Source organism: Ramularia collo-cygni (genome assembly GCF_900074925.1).
Source record: "Ramularia collo-cygni strain URUG2 genome assembly, contig: RCC_scaffold09, whole genome shotgun sequence".
NCBI lineage: Eukaryota > Fungi > Ascomycota > Dothideomycetes > Mycosphaerellales > Mycosphaerellaceae > Ramularia > Ramularia collo-cygni.
Window position 1 is genome coordinate 903066 of NW_019716263.1, and position 22985 is coordinate 926050.

Here is a 22985-nt window from a genome sequence, read left to right on the forward strand (position 1 = left end):
TGATTTTCCCCACGCGCGTGTCGTGACTTAAGCGACGATCCGAATGAACAAAGAATCCCTCGAGACTTCCATTCCGCTTCTTGCCAACATTTACGCAATCTCTGTCTCAACCACCAATCTAGGACCAGCTCTCCGTGTGCAATGCCGCGACAATGTCTCTCAGTCTATCATCTCTCCTGAACCCGTCGCCAGCTTCGGGATCGACGTCGCCCTCGAACAAAGATGAGCTGCCACCACCAACACCGCAGCAGCAGCAGCAGCAGCCGAATAGCGACATCCGCACATACGCCTACACGCCGTCGACCCTCAATGATGCCGCACATGCACTAGCATCTCTCTCCGCGAGTCCGGCGCCTCCGCCCACTCAGTATTACGGCTACAATGCTCCAGATGACAATACGCTGGAGAGACAACGCTCGGGCGACAGTCAGAGACGGGCCAGCGGTGATTCCAGGCAGTTACCTCCACCGCCAGCAGGAGCGTCGCGGAAGATGAGCTCGCCAACTCTCGATCAGTATCACGTCGCGTCTCGCTCGCCTGAGCAGCGGCGTGCTTCCATTGTGTCTCCAGCGCAGTCAAGCTTCACCTTGCCGCCGATGCAGGGCTATCCTGCTGAAGCAGGTAGGCGGCCTTCGCATGCGTCGTATCATGATTCAAATACGTCTTCATCTGCACATGCGACTGCGAATGCGCCAGTGCAATTGGAAGCAATAGCGGCTGCAAGAGCGTCACCTCAGTTTCTTTCAGCTCAATCAACTACATCTGTGATTGAGGAGACGGCACCATCACCTGCAATCATTAAAGAAGAAGCGGTTCCTACGCCGCAGCCATCGTCGCCCGTCGACTCTCGTGGCATGGAGCAGCACACCAGCAAAGCAGTGGCTTCACTGAAGAACGAGCATGGCCTTCGTACACAATCGCCACTTCGCGAGTCTTCAGTCCCCGTGCCCACTACAGAAGTCGCGGCACCAGATCAACAGCCAGCTGCCTCCAAGAAGCGACCTGCGCCGTCCAAGACGAAAAAGGGCACGGCAACTACCATGAAAAGGGCACCACCCTCGAAGAAACGGAAGGTTGAGACCAAACGATCCGTCACACCATCCTCCCGAGCTTCGAAATCACTTACTGTTGGCAAAGGTGGAAGTCTAAAGGGCACACCGGCAAATTCCTCCCCTGCGCCTTCGGTCCGTTCGTTTTCGGCAAGCCCGAATGAAGACCAGTACGACGAAGACGAAGAGGAGGGCGATGAGGAAGGAGACGGTGAGCTATACTGCTTGTGTCGCAAGACTGACACCGGCACGTTCATGATTGGTTGTGACGGGACGTGTGATGATTGGTTTCACGGAAAGTGTGTGGGCATTGAAGAGCGGGATAAGCACCTCATCGACAAATACCTATGTCCTAACTGCACAAAGGCTGGAATCGGAAGGACGACTTGGAAGCGAATCTGCCGACGTAGTGGTTGCCGCAAGCCGGCTGATATGAAGGGAAAGCCTAGCAAGTACTGCTCTCCAGAGTGCGGTGTGCTCTTCTTCCGAGAGATGGTGGCGCGGACTCGAGGGAGGGAGGACACCGCTGCGAATCGGTCATCACGACGAAAGGGTGGGGTAGAGGAGGGCCATGCGGATGCCGCCGACGATCTAGGTGCACGTGGTGGAGCTTTGGCCGCCGGAGAAGTGAAAGCTCTCCTGGAAGCCTCCAATACCGCCGAGGAGTTTCGAAAGTTGGGCGATGGGGTTCTCAGTCCACCTGCAACCCCCGACGGTAATGACGACGGCGATAGCGCCAAGCATCGGATCGAGTATACCGAAATTGAGATGCAGTCCCTCGAGCGTATCCGCAGCGAGAAGGAGGAGGCCAGGCGCCGGCATGTGCTGCTCAAGGACCGCATGAAGTTCATCACCCTCGTCAAGCAGTCCGCTAGCCGGGTGGCCACGGAAAAGGAGCTGAAACCTAAGGACTATTGCGGCTATGATTCACGTATCGAGTGGACAGAAGATCGCTTTCAAGCTTGGCGGAGCAGCAAGGCTGGCCAGCAAACCTTCGAGCTAGATTCTCTCGCCGTGAAAGGAGGCGAGGACGACCACGTCGAAAAGGACCAGGACCCTGAGGTTTGCGATCGCAAGAAATGTGCCAGGCACCTTGAATGGGCAAAACTCGCCGTAGACGACATACGATTCGAGATGAGCGACAATGGCGACCACATGCGCGCCCTCGATAGAGAGGAGACTGACATCAAGGAGCGGGCGGCACTGAGAGTGAAGAGCAAAGCGAGTGGTAACGCGCATGGCGACGGCACGGTGGAAGTACATGGTCTCATCTCAGGGGATGGCATCGATATGATGGATTGTGATGTTGCGCCAACTGTTGAGATTGTGCCAGATGCCATGGCTGTCGATGCTTAATGAGGAACGTCGATCACGGACTACGCCCAACACCTGAAGAGCTTCCCGAAGTTGTGACTGCGACACGGACGCCTTGACGTTGGTCATGAATCTGGCTATGCGTAAACACCTGATAACCTTGATCAATTGATATTGCTGCTGATGTCACATTTTAACGAAGCATAGCCATACGTATGCGCCTCTCCATCTCATGCCAGTTTTCCATCCTACCTTATACCGTCAACGAGTGCTGATTGGGCATCGAACGAGAACCCGATGAGGACCGTGATCTCGTTTCTTGAATGCGGGATCTCCGTAAAGGCGTTGGGTGAGCTGTTCGCCAACGATATCCTCCGATCTCTGGGTTGCATTTAAAGCACGCCAGCCAGGACTATGTCGAGTACGGCAGCCGTACTCAATACTAAATGTGAAAGGAGTCGCGACACGTACCCCTGTCTCGCCGACAGTAAGGTAGGTCGCTTCAATGCTGTTCATCTCCAGGCCAAAGCTTTCCGTTTTAATGGAAGTATTCATCTGTGTCCTGCGCCAACGACACAACAAACAGATGTGAGTCCGGCTTGGACTGGCCTCATCGTCGGAGTAGGAAGATGAGCGTTTGCAGGAACGAACTGGTTGTAGAGAGAAGAAAGCGAAACACACATATACAACGATATACGGCGATGTACGAAAACTAACCATGACCAATGCGAGTGCGTGTAGACGCATGCATGTATGGAACCATGGAAAACTACTCACCAGCATGTGATATCTACTGGCTAGCTGAAGCTAATCAGTGGGCTCTCTCTTTGGAAAGGCATCGGAAGTTAATTAGACCCGCAGAGTCCTCTCGGGCAGCCCAGCGCTGGTCCGTTGACAGCGAAGCAATTCTCGCGAAACCACAAACAAAGGCGGATTTTGGTCAACAAGAATAACGTCCGAAGCAAAGAAATGGCGCATATCCGCACGGGAATCTGCCTTGAGAGGAATGTTCGACAAATGGACAGGGGGTGGCCAAGACGTGTGAGAAGGTCAGGTAACAGTCCACGGATTCACGGATTGACTTCGTCGTCCGAGAACAAGAGTGCGGTTGGTATCGCCGGGTGTGTGGTGTCAGCGAGACGCCGTACAGTAGTGTCGAAGCGCAGGTGAAGTAAGTCTTTACTCCTACCTTGTACCATGATGCCCCGGTGATGACATGGTAGGAAAGCTCGGCCGCGTCCCACCTGCCTTCTGTGGACGTCGTGACCTCACCCCCGTCGTGACTTTGGGTGCTGTCGTTCCGGTTCTCATCATCAGGCTCGGATCTTCGCGGCCGTCGCTATCAATATCGCATCAGCTGCTCCCTGCGCTGGCGGCAGGCGTGCACAAAATGGTCGTGGCAGACGGCCGCGGAGGTCTCGTTTCCGAAATGCCGGTGCCTGACGGAGGACGCTGGAGCTTCACACGTCATTCCTCATGATGGAATAAAAGCAACAGTGAGCTTGATCTTCTCCACGGCATACGTTTTGAGGGTGTGCAGCTACACACTCCACCATGTCGAACGGTACTCCCAACGGCCTCGGCCTCGAACCTCAAATCCACTCGCCACGAGCGCGGAAACCCATCAACGCCCACCTCGTTCGCGCTTCTCACGATGAGCTACCGCGTGCCGCTGCCGTCGCATCTGGGATTGCCAGTGAGCGGAACACACCTGCACCGCCCGAGGATGCCCCTCCGTCCGTCAAGGCGACCTCTGCAGCTCGACAGGCTAACCGGCGCATGACGAAGAAGGGGCGCATGTTTCCTACGGTGGACTATGAGGCTCGTGTGTCCTACTTTGACCCCAATTCCACATATTCAAACTTTCGAGGCTTCTTCGTCCTATTCTGGATTGGCCTGGCAATCATGGTCGTAACCACTATGCTGCGAAACCTGCGAGAGAACGGGACACTATTGAACTTCAGGCAATACCCTTTGTTTCGCCAGGATATGGAGGAGTTGGCAGTCAGTGATGGACTGATGGTTGCAAGTTCGGCCCTCAGTCTTCCATTACACCTTTTATTCAAGAACAGTGGCAAGGGTCTGCTGAGGTGGAATCGCGGGGGAATGGTCATTCAGAGCATCTATCAGGCACTGTGGCTCTGGGTGTGGATAAGCCTGCCATTTCTCCGCGATTGGAGTTGGACTGCTCAGGTATTCTTCACTCTGCACACTTTGTGTATATTTATGAAGATGCACTCCTATGCGTTCTACAACGGTCATCTGTCGAGTACCCTCAACAGGCTCAAGGAACTGGACATGCCAATAGGACCTGGGACGCCCACGAATGCAGCCTTCCGCTTCCCCTCCGCTAGATTGCACTTGATGGAGATCGACAAGGAACCAGAAGACGAAGGTGAGCGCGAGAACATCTCACCAATCATTCAACTTCGGAACGATCTTGCGAAGGAACTCACTTCGCCAATGGGCAACGTAACATATCCCCAAAATCTGACGCTCTACAACTTTGCCGACTACGTTATGTGTCCAACTCTGTGCTACGAGCTCGAGTATCCACGCACTCCGTCACGCTCATATTTGGAGCTCTTTTGGAAGACCCTTGCCGTCTTCGGATGTGTATCCCTCCTGACCGTGGTTTCGGAAGAGTTCATCATTCCGGTGCTGGACGAATCGCAACTCCGGCTACTAGCCTCCCGAACATGGATTGATAGCTCGCTCATCTTCGCAGAGACCGTTTCCCGGATGTTATTCCCATTCATGGTCACGTTCTTGCTAGTATTCCTGGTCATTTTCGAGTACGTCCTGGGGGCTTTTGCGGAGATCACCTGTTTTGCAGATCGAAAATTCTACTCGGACTGGTGGAACTCCCTGGATTGGCTCGAGTTCTCGCGTGAATGGAATGTGCCTGTACACAACTTCTTCCGGCGACATGTCTACAGCGCCAGCAGAAGCGTCAATCTGTCGCGTCCTGCAGCTACTGGCATAACATTCTTGATCTCCGCGCTAGCGCATGAATTGATCATGGGGTGTATCACCAGGAAGTTTAGAGGATATGGCTTCACGTTGATGATGATGCAAATGCCCATTGTTGCAATCCAGCGCATGCCGTGGGTCAGGGACCAACAGCTGCTGAACAACATCATGTTCTGGATCTCGATGATCACAGGACTGTCATTGGTGAGTCGACCAATACTGCGATACATGTGATGAATGCTGACTTTCGACTTTCAGCTTTGCGCTCTCTACGTGCTCATTTAGAGCTTACGACTTTGTATAKTATTTGCTTCTCGATACCCTGTATAGTTGCAGATTTTTCTGAATTCATCTCCACGATTTATGTTTTAGTCATGACACTCACTTTCGATGTCCCGTTTCGGCGAGCTTGCCCGAAGCAAATTTGAGACAACTTGGCAACCTTGATAAACATCACGTTGAACATTCGGTCACTCTGCAGCAATACTATAAGTCATTTGGCCTGACTTGAGCCTGATAGCAATTGTTTGTTTATCTTTGCTTTACTTCAAGTCAGCATCACCAAACAGCCTTCTCCAATTCCCATACTCACAAGGCCTCAGCAGACATGGCAGCCCCAACACCACTCTGGCTAGACTGCGACACAGGTCACGATGATGCTTTCGCACTTCTCCTAGCTGCGCAACACCCCAATCTCAATCTTCTAGGAGTTAGCACAGTCTTTGGAAATGCCCCTCTGACGAACACAACCTACAACACCCGTGCCATCCTCACCGCCATCAACCGCGAAGACGTCCACGTCTACCCGGGAGCGGCTCGGCCTTTCTGCAGAGCGCCAGCAGCAGCTGCCGATATTCATGGCGAATCTGGTCTCGATGGCACCACTTGCCTGCCAACTCCAACTGTTCCCGAGAGGACAGAAACAACAGCTGTAGAGGCAATGTACGCCGCTCTAATCGCTCAACCTAAAGGAACCGCATGGCTAGTCGCAACAGGTTGCTTGACAAACGCAGCGCTCCTATTCGCCACTCACCCAGACCTCGCATCTCACATTGCCGGCCTCTCTATAATGGGCGGAGCAATCGGTGGGAACTTCAGCGACGCACCCATGGGCTCTGTTGCAGGCGAAGGCGAACGTTTCGGGAACTGGACGCCTTGGGCGGAATTCAACATCTATATTGATCCTGAAAGTGCCGCTGCAGTATTCTCAAACATGGAGTTAGCAGCAAAAACGACTTTGATCCCGCTGGATCTAACTCATCAGTTCCTCGGCACGAAATCCATCCAAGAAGCCCTTCTTTACGGATTTGACAGCAACGCGTCACAAGGCGAGCCGACGACGGTGCGACGTCTCTTTGTGGAGATCCTCACTTTCTTCGCAAAGACATATGCGGATGTGTTTGGACTTGTAGACGGGCCACCGACGCACGATCCTTTGGCCGTTGCGGCCATCTTCCCTCCAGGACTCTTCTCGTCTGACATCTTCGATGACAGAGACGGTGAGAGATATGGGGTTACTATTGTCACGGATGGGCATCATGGATCTTCGGATCACATACGATCAGGACCATCACAGTGCGGCAGGACCATCGCTGAACTTCTGCCATCTGGTACTGCGGGCGTGAGAATACCAAGGGGTCTGAATGCTGATGGCATGTGGCGGATCTTGGAAGAGTGTCTTGGTCGGGTTGATGGAAAGACAGCTTAGTCCAGTAGATGTAGAATGGGTGTTCAAGCTCCATTACATGGTCTATCCAACGTCGTAGCACTCACATGCAATCATAGAACCGAGGCACTGATGGTATTCTACTAGGTATCTTTTATTGGCGTTCTTCGCCCAGAGCACAGCATGGAAAGCAGTCGGACCTCGCGAATGCCCGCGGTATCCGAGGCCGCTACTTCTAGATGCCTATCATACTAACTCGCGTGTCCCAAATACCTCTGATCCATCTTCCTGAGACATCAAGTCCGCGCACAGATCTTGTGTGGCTTACTGAATGCCTGAACCGACCGATAAGACGTCCTATGTTCGCCAGTTAGCACCATGCTTGTCACTGCGATCGATCACGACATGCCTAGGTCTCCATAGCGCTGTCCTGGCTGTCCGTCCACGCTTTGCTCGCTGTTGTCGCAAAGTACCTCACATCCACGTCATCATCCTGCATGAGCTTCTCAAGATTAGGCAACACTTCGTCCCGTACTAGCTGCGAGCCACGCTCGCTTCCTGGGAAGTTGGCCGAAGATTGCTTCTCGAGATCTGCGATGGTGCTGGTCGAGTCATCGGGGAGGCGCTTGAGGATGTCGACCAACACACCATATGATTTGGCGACGTTGAAGCGGATATTTGGAATGGGATCTGCGACAAGCTGTGCCAAGATAGGAATGACCGACTTTGCAATTACGGGGAGAGAAAGTGCAGGTGCAAGGATCTGTGCTATGGTCAGCGATGTCTCGTCGTTCAAAAGGCTTGTGGAACACACCGAGACCGCGAAGCAAGTTGTCATGCGGTAGAGATAATTGGGGTGCTCAGCCATTGCCGCTACCTTGGGCACGATGGCTTCGCTCGCCCATTCGACACCAAACACTTCGGTGAGCTTCTTCAGGTTCTGTGTGCTGGCCTCGCGAATGCTAAACACGGTGTCGCCCAACCATGACATACAGAGACTGCTGAGCTTCTCGTCGAAGAACTTCACGCCGAGCTGAGACGCCAATAGCGGCACGTATTGGATGATCGCGAGTCTAACACGCCACTGCTTGTCCTCTGCCAGCTGCACGATGGCAGGAAGTAGTGATTGGGAGAGCAGTTCGATGCCAATGACGTTGTTGACCTGCTCAAGCTTCGAAATGATGTTGAGTCGTACGTCGGGAAAGTCGTCTTTAAGCATTTGCAAGAGCATTGGGAGGAGATGTTCAGTCGTTTCCTGCTTTCCGAGGATTGGCGCAAGACCGCTGATCTGGTTGCCGAATGCGGCGCGGACGTGTTGCGAGCTGTCGGAWACAAGGTCCTCCACAGCTGGCATGATTTCGGTGAGCAGAGCCTGGCGCTCAACCAGTTGGCAGAAGCCTGTAAATGTTCGTCAGCGCACGTCGAGCACTTGAATTCATATGACGTACCCGGAATTTGGCCTGCAATGGCGCTCCTGACCTCTGCTTCATTATCCTTCAAAAGCTTGACGAAAGAGGGAACCAGGTCTCGCGCAATCACCTCGTCGTCCACAGCTTTCGCAATCTTCTCGAAACGGTCCGCAACAGTATAACGCACTCGCCAGCTCTTGTCCGCGAATAGTTCCCGAAGAGCAGTTAGGAGAACTCCGTGGCTGCTCTGCTGTTCTTTGGGCACAGCCTCTGCGATAGCAATCAAAACATCAACCGTGAGAAGGCGAACACTGTCTTGGTCATCGCCGGCGAGATGTTGGAAGAGGGGGATCATCTCCTCGATGACGATGGCAGCTGGCATGCTCTTGACGAATTTGGCGAGGTTGTTGGCAGCTTGTCTCCGGACCATGGGAGTATCGTCGTGAACGAGCTGAGAGAACTGCTGTCGAAGCCCCTCTTGCGACTGTGCCGTCGCATGCTGGTACGGTGTGTTGTAAAGTCCGGTGGCGGAGATCTTGGAAGTAAACCAGTCGGCCTTTGACAGGCGGATTGTGAGTGGAATGAAGTACTGCTCAACCTGCTGCTGGGAGAGCTGATCACAGATCTTGTTGAGGGACTCCACGGCCTACTAAATGTCAGATGTGTCTCTGCAGGCTTGGTTCTCTGGCAAACCTACTTTGTCCCTGACCAGAGGCTCCTCAATGGTTGCGAGGTTCTCAAGAGGTGAGAGGAGCACGTGTCCATTTTCCGGACCACCCACATACTCCACAAAGTTACCCAGCTCATCTCCGAGTGCAGTGAGGACCTCGTCCTCGTCCTCTACAGATTCTGTGCGTTCATTGTTAGCGATCCGTCGGGTCGCGGGTCCAGATGTGTGACGCACCATCAAGGAATGGAATGAGCTCTTCGCGCGTCCGCTCGGGGCCCAATGCTAGAGCGATTGTTGACAGTCTGCGAATGGCATTCAAGCGTAGGAGAACATCGTCGTGCTGTTGTCAAGGTCAATCGCGGTTCCATCATGCATGTACACTTCTTCCGCCCGCAGCAGCCTGGGCGTACCTTGAGCTCATCGATTAAGACGGCGATGGGATACAGCTCGTCGTTTTGGCCTTGCTCATCCATGTTGGCTCTATGCTTCTGGGTCGTGGGGTGTGTAAGGAGCGAATGRCCCAGTTGCAGGCCGGGAGCACTGGCGGGTGGTGCGCGCGGGGTGAAGCAGGTTCCACTCCAGTAAGGGCGGAGCGGAGGCYACTACGTCGGGAGGAGAGCTGATGTGATCGGCGATATGACTGAATACGTGAGCAGATTGCGGACAGTATGCGCGGGCTGTTTATGTGGATGAGTTGCGTGTCGTTGAGGTGGTGTTGCGGTAAAGGCGTGTGAGCTCATTCTTGTGCGCTAGCTCTAATTAAAAACAATTGGGCTTCGAGAGTCACAGTCATATCCACCTTCGCTGCCATTGCAAAGTCACAGCACCACTTTCCGACCGATCAACCTCACCGGCGTGCAGACGGACTTGGAAGAAATTACACACATTCACTGCAACCGCTGCTTGCATTAGGCGACCGGTCGACTTCGGCTCCGAGTACACTTTCATCGTAGGAAAACTACAGCCCCGCGCCGCTGCTGGCGTATTGAGTCAACATGCCAACGATTGGGGTGGACAAGGCGGCTTTGTACAAGGCACTGGGCCGGGAGTACACCAAGGACGAGTTCGACGAGCTATGCTTCGAATTCGGTATTGAGCTGGACGAGGATACCTCGGAATCCAAGAGGCCGATTGTGAATGGAGTGGAAGAGGCACCACAGCTGAAGATTGAAATACCCGCCAACCGATATGACATGCTGTGCTTCGAGGGTATCGCCATGGCACTCAATGTCTTCCTGGGCCGCCAGACGATGCCCAACTATCGTCTGACAGCACCGACAAAGCTGCAGACGGTTACGATTCACGAGGACACTGCACGGATACGACCCTACTTCTCATGTGCTATTCTCCGAAATGTCACGCTTGGTCAGGCAGGATACGACTCATTCATTGCACTCCAGGATAAACTGCATGCCAACCTGGCTCGCAATCGGACACTCGTGGCCATTGGCACCCACGACATGGATACGTTGGAGGGCCCCTTCACCTACGAAGCTCTCCCACCGGACCAGATCAAGTTTGCGCCCCTAAACCAGACCAAGGAGATGACCGGCAGGGAAATGATGGAGTTCTACGAGAAGGACAAGCACCTTTCTCGCTTCCTGCCCATCATTCGCGATTCTCCCGTCTACCCCATCATCTACGACAAGAACAGGACCGTTCTTTCGATGCCGCCGATCATCAATAGCAACCACTCTAAAATCAGCCCAACAACAAAGAACATTTTCATCGACATAACGGCCACTGACAAGACCAAGCTAGAGATTGTCAACCACATCCTCGTAGCAATGTTCTCGCAATACTGCGCCGAGCCCTTCACCATTGAACCAGTCGAAATCATCTCGGCTCACAATGGCGAGTCGAGAACAACACCAAACCTCGAGCCACGCGCCACCACAGCCTCTTCCACATTCATCAACTCGGTTTGCGGCCTTGAAGAATCCCGCGAGTCTCTGTGTGACCTGCTCAAAAAGATGGGTCACTCAGCGAAGCCTTCACAATCCGACTCCGACAAGCTAGAGGTTGACATTCCCATTACTCGCGCCGACGTCCTTCACGAAGCAGATATCATGGAAGACGCTGCCGTTGCCTACGGCTTCAACAATCTTCCCAAGAACTTCCCAAGAACCACCGGTGGCCATGCCGCGGGTTTACCCATCAACAAGCTTGGCGACATCGTCCGACAAGAGGCCGCAATGGCAGGCTGGAGCGAGGTTATGCCCCTCATCCTCTGCAGTCACGCCGAGAACTACGCCGATCTYAACCACGAAGATGACAACCTCGCAGTCCGGTTGGCAAATCCCAAAACCAAAGAGTATCAGATCGTCCGCACAYCGCTCATTCCAGGTCTCCTTAAGACGATTCGGGAAAACAAACGTCACGCGGTTCCAATCAAGGTCTTTGAGGTCTCAGAAGTGTGTTTCAAGGATGCTTCAATGGAGCGGAGATCGAGGAACGAGAGGCATTTCGCGGCTGCCTGGTACGGAAAGACGAGTGGATTCGAGCAAGTGCATGGTTTGATGGATCGTATCATGCTCATGTTGAGCTGCAAGAGCATCGACAAGGAGACGGGTCTCGAGGTGGGGAAGAAAGACGGAAAGCCGCCAAAGACCGCATATTTCATCGAGGAGGTCGAAGGTGAGTCGTATTCCAATCTGAGCATGCCACTCTTTGCTAATGACACTCTGCAGATCCCACCTATCTGGCTGGACATGCCGCCGGCATCTTCGTCCAGCTCAACGGTGACAAGAGTAAGCGTGAGCGAATCGGTACTTTTGGCATTCTACATCCAACAGTGCTCAAGAAGTTTGAGCTGCCTTTCCCAACTTCGACGCTGGAGCTCAACATCGAAAAATTCCTGTAGCTGGACGATCAGGTCCCTCGTGGAAGTTACTTGAACATGAACAAAGAGGAGCCCCAATCAAATATTCTCGCTCGACGTCTATCAAAGTTCCCCCGTGACCTGTTGAGCGTAGAAACTCGTGACATGTTGAGTTGGTCGACTTGACGCATGACGGAGAAAAAATATAGTCGAAGCGAAGGAAAGTGGTGTTGTGTTCGCGAGCGCGTGATGTCATTCGGTCGATGTGGTTTCGGTTTCATGTTCGGTCCTGCTTCACCGTCTACACCTAGCCTCTGCAACTTGCCACAACAAACTGCAATATAATGCAGCTTCTGTGCGTGGAACGATGATATAGAAGTTCATCCGTACCGGGTCTGAAAAGAGAGAGCAATCAACGTTCTTGGCTGTAGGAAGCAGGCCGTGTAAGCTTTTATTGCGCCGCCGTTGTTGGATCAGGCGCGTCACCCGTGTGTGAGTTGTTCACGGATGTCCAACCAWGGCCTGACCTACCAAGGCCTCCGTCGACCCTACTACCCTGGACATAATTCGTCCTATCTCGACAACATCCCCGAGGAGGAAATCGAGGCATACGCAAGACTGGAAGATATCGACGCAAAGCCAAACTCCAAGCGGAGTACTGCGATGGCCGGCGAGCTCGATCAGATGGCTGCTGCTAAAGAGGAAGAACTGAAGCCGCCTATTCAAGCCGGTGGACGTAGGCAAAGTGATGGACAAAACGGTGTCACCGACTACCTGACTGCGGGCGGTGGCTCGTATAGTGGTATGAGCACACCGACGACGCCATGCCTGACGCGGACCAACAGCTCATCCGATGTGTTTGGCAACTTCGATTCTTTTGGACAGGAGAACTTTCCGCCCGTCGATCGCCTGACCATGTTCGACATTCTCGAGAATCTGGCATTACCGCAGCGGTTGGAGAAGATGCAGAATGTGGTCCATGAGAATGCAGAGAAGCTCAGGCGGCAGAGGCAGAAGTTGACGCATCGAGCCYTGTCCAGCAAGAACGTTGTAGTAGAGGAATGGCGGAAACGAGTGCCAGTCAATTCCGATGAGAAGCTGGAAAAGTATCGCAAGCGGATGAGGATAACGGTAGACCGGTTGAGCACGCGGTTCAAGAACGCCAAAAGCGTGTCTATGATGGAGAAGATATCCTTTGYGACGGCAGTCTTGAACATCTTCATATCTGCCTACATGATGGGTTCGTTCCCGGAGTACTTCCACTACTGGTACACTGCGCAGCTGATGTAGGTGTTCCGATGATGCGTGCCAGCTCAGAATCATTATACTCACTTCTTCTTTACAGCTACTTCCTGCCCCTACGATGGTTCAATTACCACAAGACAGGCTTCCATTACTTCCTGGCGGATCTGTGCTACTTTGTCAACATGCTGCTCATTCTGTCCATCTGGTTCTTCCCGCAGTCCAAACGCCTCCTCATCAGCACATACTGTTTGGCGTTTGGTAACAATGCCGTGGCGATTGTCATGTGGCGGAACAGTCTTGTGTTTCACAGTCTTGACAAGACCACGACGTGAGGAATATACTGATTCTTATGATACAATATACTAACATGCTTTCAGCCTATTCATCCACATCATGCCTTGCGCAACGCTGCACACGCTGGTCCATCTCATTCCCAAGCAAATGCAATTAGATCGGTTCCCTGCCATTCACACCATAAAGTACTCGGCTCCTGGAGCGCCCGAACACTACCGACTAATGGACATGATCATCTGGGCCACCCTGCCTTACGCCATCTGGCAATTATCATACCATTTCCTTATCACAGTCCGCAAGCGTTCCAAGATCGCGGCCGGTCGCCCGACATCCTTCACCTGGCTCCGTCGTAGTTACCGCGGCAACTTTCTCGGGAAATTTGTCCTCTCTTTCCCTGACAGCTACCAAGAGCCTATATTCATGTGCATACAATACTGCTACGCTCTCCTGACGATGGTGCCGTGTCCCATTTGGTTCTGGTATCACAAAGCCTCGGCAGGATTCCTCCTGATTTGTCTAAGTTGGGCGAGTTGGAACGGCGCAACCTTCTACATTGATGTCTTCGGCCGAAGAATGGAGAAAGAGCTGGACCACCTCCGCAAAGAAGTGGCACGGATGTCCAAGAGTCCTGAACTTTCCGGCCAGGACGGACTCATCAGTCCATTGATCAGCCCAGCAGGACCGATCGGCGACAGTCCAAGTCTGGGAGCTTCTGGTGTGACGACGGCGCTGGATTTGGGCCCTCCTGCCACTTCAGAAACACCTTTAGTTGAAGCTAACGATGGGAGGTTGCATCAACGCGGGAAATCCATGGATGCTATTCCTCTTTTAGATGCCGACAGGACAGCATCCAATCATGAAGAGCCGAAGCGGCCTATGGATGACGGGCTCGCATTGGGAAATGATATAACGGGCGGCGCATCCAAGAAGAACGAGTGATGGTGGAAAGCTTCATTCGTCTCGCATGCGTGCTCTCTCGTAAGGACCTGGCGTGGTAGGGCTTGGTTTGATTTGGGTCTGCTGTTTATACCCCTTGCTGCTGTTTCACGAATTGTACATGTTTTAGAAATTGGTTAGATTATGGGATGAATGTCTTTCACATCGCTCACGATTAAACACATGACATGGGTGAGATCGTTAGAGGTGATGTGTCGAGATCAGGAGAGATCAGTTTGCATCCATTTCACCAGCTCAGCTTCAAGTCTGGCAGCTGCCCCGTCTTCGCGCCAGAAGTGCCCTGCACCATCAACCTGAATCCATTTCCAACGACCTGCAGATCCAGCCGCGAGTCTCTCTGACCATTGCCGCAACTTCTTCGCCGAAGTGAAGTGATCCGAATCGCCAAAAGCGACAAATGTTGGGCTCTTCAATGATAACACCCCGACATTGGCATCCGTTGCCTTGGCTCGGGAGAGAGCAAGGCCTGGCGGCAATAGTACTGTTGAAAGTGGAAATAGCACGGGCGATACCAACAAATATCGCACCTTGACTCTGGGTGCAATTTGACGCGTGCCAGGGGATTGATGATCTTGAGCGTCGTCCCGTTGATGATGACTGCTGCCACTGTTCCGGCGGATCTGTGACCTGATGCGCTGCGGCATGTCGCGGACAGAGCTCATGGAACGGCGGCGAGAAGATTTGCTTCGCCTCCGTTTTGAAGGATCGGTTTCCTCACCACCAATTGTGATTGGAGAGGATCTTGAGTGACGATGAGAAGGCGTGTGCTTGCGGGAGCTCGGCGTAGCAGGCGGTTGCGATTCTTGCAGTAAACGTTGTGTCTGCCTTGCCAACGCCCGAGCTCGAAGGAAAATCTCGGCTCCGGCTGTGCCTCGTTCTGCTGTCTCGAAGGTGTTGATCATGGTTGCAATAGATGGAAGTCGGACCAGAATCAGGGAGCCGAAGGAGTAGCCACCAAGCAGTATGTTCATAGGCCTTGAGATTGGTTCTGACGCCTCGAAGGGCACCTCCTCGCTGAATCCGGGCTGTCTGATTGAAAGTACCGGGGAGAGCGCAGCCCGCTCATCTTTGGAAGAGCTCGAGTTCAAATGGTGCAGATAGTATACCAGCAGCCCAAACACCGAAATGTAGTCTTGTGTCTCGCCATGACCCGTCCAGCTGCTATTCCCTGCAGAACCGCCGGCTCCTCTGTCGATGTGATTAAGATGAGGCTTTGCAGGTGTGCCATGAACAGACCTACCTAAAGTTGAAGGTGACCACGATATGACCAGCTTCCAGGAGGCATTGAGTCAATGCTAGTACCACATGGTCGTTCTGTGAGCCACCTAGGGGTGCGTACGGATGGGCTATAATGGCACCACCCCGTCCGTCAATCGAACTCTGCAAGTGCTCAGGATGATAGATCCGGCAGTCCAGCGGCAGGTCATCCTGGAGTGAGGGTATGGTGAAGGAGTATGTTTCAATCATATCCCCATCGCCCGGAGAAATTCCAACGGCATAGTTTCGTGGGCACACTAGATTCAGAGCGCTGATTTGATGCTTGGATCCTCGTGGTGGAGCTCTGATGTGGAGCACGATGCGAACAACACAACAAGACGAGCAAGGGAGCCTTGACGATGTTCGAGTCCAAACTCAATTTGATCGTCCGTCTTCTTCACCACATGGAGCTTACAATTAATCCGCAGTGATACGCTACTGTACATGTATTATCACAACACAACACTCCCCATTGTCATTTGGTGCGCTACTGCAAATTCTATCTAGTCCGTGTCTGTATCTTCCTGTTTAGAAAACAGAAGCTCGGGATTAGGATGATCGTCATCCTCTGCGTCCGAAGGCTCTCCAGCATTGCCTTGCGCCGTCATGAAACTCTTGTCCAATTGGTCGATGAGTTCTCCGCCATTGTCAATTGCATCCAAGTTGTTAGTGGGCTCCTTTGTGTCGTGGTCCCCATCGGTGTCGTGGAGAACACCTGAAAGTATCTCCTTTCCCCTCTCCAAAGCATCTAACTCTGCGCCAATGGCCACGATGAGCAATTTCCAATTGCGCTCCTGGGAGGTTTGAAGTTTTCCCTGTAAAGATAAGGTAAGGTCGTCTATTTGCTTGATGAGCACCGCAAGTCGCTCGGAGGCGGTGCTGGTCGGCGGCTCTTCCCAGGCAGAATGCGATTCCGTGAGTGATGGTGCCAATGCCGCCATCTCTGCGCGAAGTCGCTTTTCGAAGTCGGTAATCTCGGTCACACTCTCCTGCCATATTGAAGCTCCCTCAACCAAGGCCACTTTCTCATGTTCAGTTCTCTTGCGCTGATGCACATAATACTCGTGTTGCTCGGACCAATACTCCTTTGCCATTCCGAGGTTTCGTCGATTGGGCGGGAGCTGCCATACAAACGACTTACCTTCGCGCGAAGTTGGACGCTCGGCTTCGTCGCTCGGTTTGAAGTTGAGGAATTTCTGTATGTCCTCCTCAAGCATACGTAGACTCGAAGTATACGAGGCCATTTTGGCCTGCACCGAATTCTCAATCGCAGCTGCCTGCTTGAGGAGTTTTCGGTGCTTCGTTCTCATCTCCGCAAGCTGTAGCTCGACCTTGAGAATCTCTTCCTGCACCGAGTCCGCCTCGGAACGCAACCTCTGGATCCTGATAGTCTCTTCATTGCCGTCAACGCGGTGCGAGGCTTCACGCAGGCCTTTGTGCTTTGTTTCCCAGCCATCGATCTGCTCCAGCGTCTGTTGATTCCCACGTAGTTCTGCGTCAATGTCGCGAAGCTCCTCGTCCTTTAAACTTGCCAGTGCAACAATAGTCTTGTATATCCCTTTGCGTGCGCTACGCAGCCCAGGTTGACGCAGAAGTGGCTTACGCATCCTTCTAGTCGATGTACTGCGTATACTCTGCATAGTCGGCGTTGTACTTCCAGCAGAACTCCGATCCCCAGTTTCCCCTTCACCTCCACCCAGTCCTCGGATCAACCCATCTGCCTGTGCATCCAGCAAGAACTGGAGGTCCGCCTCGAGCTCAACTTGCCTGTCATCGGCCTGCGGGTCTCGTTCCACGACCGTCGTCTCGGTCGGAGCTCTCTGGGGCGCATGATAGATGCTTTGTACAATGGGAGGTGGAATCATGGATGCTGAGGGCGAAGGACTGCGCCAGCGAGGTAATTCGTGGCTCGAGTGTGACAAGAGTGGACTGTTGGTCGATGAAGCACTCGCAAACCATGATCTGCTGGAAGACATGTTGGATGCAAGTTCTACCTTGTGACTCTCCGTGTGAGTGGTCAGTGATCCGGATCAAAACAGGTCACGCGAACATGTTTCGATGCTCATCCCGCGGATTGGTTCGTATACGTCGAGCAAGTGCAGCTATCTTGAGTCCGAGTTGGGTGAGTTCGGCGATGCCATGCCACGAGGATTATTAAAGGGTTGTTATCAGTGGTACACTCAGACGCTTTGTTTGTGGTAGAGGCAGGGCGAGGCCATGCGATACGCAGTCAGGCATCCTTGTTTGTTGTGGGCTCAAGCTACGGCACTCGGCAGCTTAATAATTAGCTTTTCGACTTGACTCCCTTAGGTAAGGTGGCAGCACATGAAGGATTAGGTAGGTAGCTTTTTGGTCTTTCACGTGCCATCGGACCCTCCACTGAACTTCACGTTGGTGAGAACGGGCTCGCTACAGCATCCCACATGCAGCATGAACACCACCGAGTGCCGGTAACAGCACTTTCATTCTGGGATCAAAATGTCCTACTTTCTGGAGAAGGTTCTCTGCTCAAGGCATACGACACCGAGCAGAAAAACCTGTTAGATGCCGTGGAAGTACTTCCAGATCAGGCGATCCACGGGATCATCGTCGAAGATGACTCGATCTTTGTATGGGGCGGACGACTTTTCTGCCAGCTCTCTGCGTGCTACAAATCTACCGGATCTCTGGATTTCAGCATAGGCCCTGTGTTCGAGGCCGAAGATTGGATCCTGGATGCCAGCTTTTCCCYTGCCTCATCTCAGGACAGCCGGCGAGTCGCACTTTTGACCGCACATAACGCACTATTTGTTGCATCGTTATCAAAGTCTCTCCAAGTGAGCCTTGAACCGCAAATACCCGGATCGAACTGCATACTTTATGCAGCTCATGTCACATGGCTAAGTGCTTCCAAATGTCTCATTGCTTCAGGTACAGCTTTTGGCGATGTTATTATATGGTCTTGCTCAATCGGGAAGGGAAATCGTGAGGCTTCATCTACCCATGAGACGCACTACAACTTCCTAGCCCACGAGGGTTCCGTCTTCGGCGTGAAGATCTCCTCTACATCCGTTGCCTCTGCACTTGGTGGGCGAATGCACGTACTGGCAAGTTGCAGTGATGACCGTACAATCCGTCTATGGGACATTTCCAATCTAGCTTCCATGAGCTCTGTACCAGGTGAAACACAGCGTGAGACTGGGTTTGGCACACAGGTAGCCCACGACTCCGCCGCTCCCACATGCCTAGGCCAGACTATGGGCCACGGATCCCGTATCTGGCAAACGCATTTCTTCCCAGAAAAATCAATACATCCCGAGGCCGAACTTCCAGAAACAGTCCATGTAGTTTCTTTCGGCGAGGATGCATCATGCATCACTCATAGGCTGGGGCCCAGCCATAATCACAGCTCTATCTACTCGATGAAGCAGTTGGAGATTCAGAAGTGTCATTCTGGGAAGAACATCTGGTCCGTAGCGACCGATCAGACAAGCCGAATCGCCACGGGAGGTGCCGATGGATCGAWTGCTCTCCGATCGTTTGCGGACCTGCAGGGCCATGGTCAGCCAGAAGAAATTGTACGCAGTGTGCCTGGTGAAAAGAACCAGTCAAGCAGCTTTAGGACATATTCCTTCATCAGTCCATCTGCGCTCATACTTACCACCAACTCCGGAGAATTGATGATGATGTCTCTGCATGCCCAGGGTGGTTCTTCTTGCAAACAAGTTTCTTATCCTATTGACACCTTGGTTGGTTACTCTACTATGGCTGGCTTACCCTCTATTGCTTTCTCCGCCGGGACCCGGGGCTGTGTGCATGCATACTTTCACGAGCTTGGAAAGGTATTGAAGGTGACAGATTCTGGCTCCAAGGTGGCCGGGCTTTTCACCCAGCCACCACGAGAAAATGAAACGGCTGCTCGATTTCAGCAGTTACTCATTACCAACGTAGGATCGCAGTCAGCCACTCTGTGCCAGATTAAGCCGCCGGTCGCAGGAGAAACCGATGACCGCATCGAAATGGCGAATAACACTCTCAGTCTCCCAGCCGACTTCGTGGTAACAAGTTTCGCTCATGCCACGCATGTCGACCATAGGCTAGTTGTCCTTGGTTCAAGAAGTGGCTCTATTGCAGTGTATATCGTACCGGATCCTTGTGAGTCTTCAATAAACCCCCAGTTGCTACATCGATCAGTCCACGGCAAAGAGGCAGTAACATGTTTGCGCTTCGTGAAGGACAATGATCCCCGCTCGACGAACATCTCTTTCCTCTCCACAGGTCGCGATGGTACGTACGCTGGACATAGGCTAGAGCTGTCTACCGAAAACCTGCAAATGAATACCGAGCATCAACTTTCTCTCCCTTTTGGACCCAATATAGAAGGCATGGGCTATTCTCCTGCGGGCCAGCTATGGATCTGGGGATTTCGAAGCAAGCATTTCGTGGTCTGGAACATCAACACTCAACAGGAAGTCATGAAAGTGGAATGTGGCGGTGCCAACCGCAACTGGGCGTTCCAGCTTGGCGAGAATGGAGGCACATTTGTCTGGACCAAAGCCAGCAAAGTGTACTACGAGGCTCACACTGGACAGCCGTTTCAAGCCTTCAATTCTGGAGGCCACGGGAGAGAGATCAAGTCGCTCGCCATCTCACCCACGGATCCTCAAATCATTGCCACCGGCGCTGAGGACACGGATATCAAGTTGAGTACGTACAAGAATGGCACCATCCGATGTCTGCACACATTGCAGAAGCACAATACAGGTATCCAGCACTTAAAGTGGTCTGCTGATGGCCAGTACTTATTCTCGAGTGGCGGCTTCGAAGAGTTCTACGTTTGGAAAATCAGCTACGACGTACCTTGCCTTGATGTATGGGTACTTTGCGAGTCCGCACATCCCAACAGCGGGTCATCTGATCTTCGCGTAATGCATTTCGACGCGCGGTCTTCTGGCAGTGGTGATGATGAAGCATACTTGATCACCATGGTATATTCCGACTCGAGCGTGCGGGCTTGGCGATACGTTTCAAAGTCATGGTCGATCCTTGCTGCGGGAAACTACATCACTTCATGCCTAACACAATCCCTGCTATCTCCGAACGATGAGACGGGATTAACAACTGGAAGCACCGACGGTCATTTGGGAGTGTGGAAGATTGATACTGAACGGGAGTGCGTGGAGTGGACTTTCCGACATCAGGTGCACCAAAGTGCCATTTTGAGTCTCATATCTCATGATCTCATCGACGATGCTCGATTATTCATCACGGGTGGCGACGACAACGCAATTGGTGTCACGCGGATGGAGGGTTCCAAAGGAGAGCCTCGCACGTTACTCGTCCCTCGAGCTCACGCGGCGGCTGTGACGGCGTTGGCTATTGTTGGGCAAGAAGGCAATGGTCTACGGCTGGTGTCTGCCAGTATAGACCAGCGCATCAAGCTCTGGCAGATCGATGTGGATGTTGAGAAGCCAGGCGTTGATGGCATCGATGTCAAACTGCTGCAAACTTCGTCAACGGCGGTCGCGGACGTCTCTAGCATTCAGACGATCCGCTTCGACTCTGGTGAGAGCGGCGTGCTGGTATGCGGAGTGGGCATGGACTTTTGGAAGATGTGAGGAAGAAGAAGTTTGGGCGCGAAAATTTGAGAAAGCGTGTGCAGCTAGCTCTTTTTCCTTTTTGATTATTCACAGTGATATATGGGTATGTGAAGGAAGCCTCATGATTGGGATTTGCCTGCCCCCCGTTGCATCCTCTCTCGTGACAGCATCTCCCGTGATGAAAAACTCATTCGCTCATTCGCTTGCTCGCTCGTGTTGCAAAGCCTTGTCCAAATTGACTCCTTGCTTAAAATGCCCAAAGAAAATATACCCTATTGTTGTGGGTCACGCGTCCAGCAGTGCGACGTTGGTCCCTATCGTGCTATTAAGTGAGCTAGCCTGCACGTCGTTGACTTGGCCGGTCCAGCAGTTCCCGGGCCGCTTGCCGTCTGGAAGATACACGGCAACGGTGCAGTTTCTGCTATTGCTCCAATAATTATAGCTTGCACAAACTTCGACGCAGTCGCTGAAACTGTAGACATATGCCTCTGCTATTCGTTGAGAATCCGAGATGGGACTCGCAAGATCGCAGAGTTTGGTGAATTTGAGACCCGCATCCGGTTGGTCTGTTAATTTGTCAAAGGATGAAGTGTAGCCAGTATCGTTTGATTCCGGACAGTCGGAGAGTGGGGTGTATGTTGGGGTTGCTGCTGTGAATGTGGCAGTCGGGCTCGCTGCTGGTGTTGCTGTCGCGAAGGTGCCATTGCTATTGCGCGTTGTTAGTTTATGATCCTCTAAAGTACCCAAGGAATGCAGATCCTCTTACTATAGCTGGCTATGGTCCTCCCTCAACTGCTTTCCTCCAACCGCACCGCCTACTGCGGCTCCGACCACGATCAATATCATGATCAATGCCACGACCAGGAACGTTTTAATCTTCATTCCAAATATGATGCGCGGCGGCTTGTTGTTGTCGGCGAAGCCGCGCCTGTCGATCCTGTCGTATGCGCCCGTCTCCCGCACCACCGGATACTTGTCCGAGGACGGGTAGACGTTGTCGTCGTATTCGAGGCCGTGTGCTGGGGCGACTTCGGGAGCATTGTGGTATTGATACAGCGCCGACATGCGCTGTGGCATGGTCATTCGCTGTGGACATGGGACGCGTGAGTGAGTGATTTGATGCGATTTCGCGTTGAGGTGGAGACGTACCTGAGGGCTTTCCATCACGCAAATCAAGCAGCAAAGTGAAGTAACCCGTCGAGGGCGGCGGGAAAGAAAAAGATTTGTCGTGGCGTGGCGGCCTTGCTGGCGGGTCCAAAGGAGCGAATTCGGGGCCAAGGAGCGACAAGAAGGCAAGAGAGCGTACAGACAGGTACAGGTTCAACGAGTGACTCGGCGTCCGGATGTTGTTCAGTGCAGACAGACCTGTCGCTCGTCTCGTCTCGTCTCGTCTCGTCTCGTCTCGCCTGCGGTGCTCCGTGGCTCTCCAAGAGCGCGAGTTGGGAGGTGAGAGCAAACGCTGGCCCGGCGAGGAGAACCTGGCAATCGAACCGCACTTTCAATACCCTGGTCCGATGCGCTAGGGAAAAGCACCTGGGCAGCGACCTCTAAACCCTGCTGTCGCTGATACCGCAGCATGACTCGCTGGCTGCTGCTCTACCCTCCATTACCTTACACTCCACCGTGCAGGTGTCTGGAAAGTCCATCTCCACGCACAACACCACCGCCTGCAGCCGCCCTTCACCTTCACCTCTCCGCGGTGCTACACAAGGCACAGCACGGCGCATTCACCCTCGAGCTGTCCACTCGTC

The 22985-nt window shown here is 53.0% G+C and overlaps 10 protein-coding genes; 6 read left to right on the forward strand and 4 right to left on the reverse strand.

Annotated features, from left to right (window-relative positions):
- Window positions 1-152: 152 nt before the first annotated feature.
- On the forward strand, window positions 153-2405 carry RCC_06451 (uncharacterized protein; the record flags this gene model as incomplete). The annotated part of the gene is made up of 1 exon (XM_023771714.1): window positions 153-2405. One exon carries the CDS (start codon window positions 153-155, stop codon window positions 2403-2405), a length of 2253 nt encoding a protein of 750 aa, XP_023627482.1.
- Window positions 2406-3917: 1512 nt separating this feature from the next.
- Window positions 3918-5621, forward strand: RCC_06452 (related to sterol O-acyltransferase/Diacylglycerol O-acyltransferase; the record flags this gene model as incomplete). XM_023771715.1 has 2 exons in its annotated part: window positions 3918-5540; window positions 5595-5621. The coding sequence occupies 2 exons, from the start codon at window positions 3918-3920 to the stop codon at window positions 5619-5621; spliced, it is 1650 nt and encodes a 549-aa protein (XP_023627483.1).
- A 322-nt stretch (window positions 5622-5943) lies between these two features.
- RCC_06453 (related to uridine ribohydrolase) lies at window positions 5944-7044 on the forward strand (the record flags this gene model as incomplete). Its single annotated transcript, XM_023771716.1, has 1 exon — window positions 5944-7044. One exon carries the CDS (start codon window positions 5944-5946, stop codon window positions 7042-7044), a length of 1101 nt encoding a protein of 366 aa, XP_023627484.1.
- Window positions 7045-7411: 367 nt separating this feature from the next.
- RCC_06454 (probable protein phosphotase 2A A chain) lies at window positions 7412-9554 on the reverse strand (the record flags this gene model as incomplete). XM_023771717.1 has 6 exons in its annotated part: window positions 7412-7765; window positions 7817-8400; window positions 8451-9057; window positions 9109-9260; window positions 9316-9421; window positions 9492-9554. 6 exons carry the CDS (start codon window positions 9552-9554, stop codon window positions 7412-7414), a joined length of 1866 nt encoding a protein of 621 aa, XP_023627485.1.
- Window positions 9555-10076: 522 nt separating this feature from the next.
- Window positions 10077-11944, forward strand: RCC_06455 (probable phenylalanyl-tRNA synthetase beta chain; the record flags this gene model as incomplete). XM_023771718.1 has 2 exons in its annotated part: window positions 10077-11718; window positions 11772-11944. 2 exons carry the CDS (start codon window positions 10077-10079, stop codon window positions 11942-11944), a joined length of 1815 nt encoding a protein of 604 aa, XP_023627486.1.
- Window positions 11945-12409: 465 nt separating this feature from the next.
- RCC_06456 (related to Integral membrane protein) lies at window positions 12410-14380 on the forward strand (the record flags this gene model as incomplete). XM_023771719.1 has 3 exons in its annotated part: window positions 12410-13188; window positions 13248-13475; window positions 13525-14380. The coding sequence occupies 3 exons, from the start codon at window positions 12410-12412 to the stop codon at window positions 14378-14380; spliced, it is 1863 nt and encodes a 620-aa protein (XP_023627487.1).
- Window positions 14381-14598: 218 nt separating this feature from the next.
- Window positions 14599-15865, reverse strand: RCC_06457 (uncharacterized protein; the record flags this gene model as incomplete). XM_023771720.1 has 2 exons in its annotated part: window positions 14599-15586; window positions 15639-15865. The coding sequence occupies 2 exons, from the start codon at window positions 15863-15865 to the stop codon at window positions 14599-14601; spliced, it is 1215 nt and encodes a 404-aa protein (XP_023627488.1).
- A 293-nt stretch (window positions 15866-16158) lies between these two features.
- RCC_06458 (uncharacterized protein) lies at window positions 16159-17520 on the reverse strand (the record flags this gene model as incomplete). The annotated part of the gene is made up of 1 exon (XM_023771721.1): window positions 16159-17520. The coding sequence occupies one exon, from the start codon at window positions 17518-17520 to the stop codon at window positions 16159-16161; it is 1362 nt and encodes a 453-aa protein (XP_023627489.1).
- A 558-nt stretch (window positions 17521-18078) lies between these two features.
- RCC_06459 (uncharacterized protein) lies at window positions 18079-21252 on the forward strand (the record flags this gene model as incomplete). The annotated part of the gene is made up of 1 exon (XM_023771722.1): window positions 18079-21252. The coding sequence occupies one exon, from the start codon at window positions 18079-18081 to the stop codon at window positions 21250-21252; it is 3174 nt and encodes a 1057-aa protein (XP_023627490.1).
- A 267-nt stretch (window positions 21253-21519) lies between these two features.
- On the reverse strand, window positions 21520-22311 carry RCC_06460 (uncharacterized protein; the record flags this gene model as incomplete). XM_023771723.1 has 2 exons in its annotated part: window positions 21520-21940; window positions 22001-22311. 2 exons carry the CDS (start codon window positions 22309-22311, stop codon window positions 21520-21522), a joined length of 732 nt encoding a protein of 243 aa, XP_023627491.1.
- Between the last annotated feature and the right edge of the window lie 674 nt (window positions 22312-22985).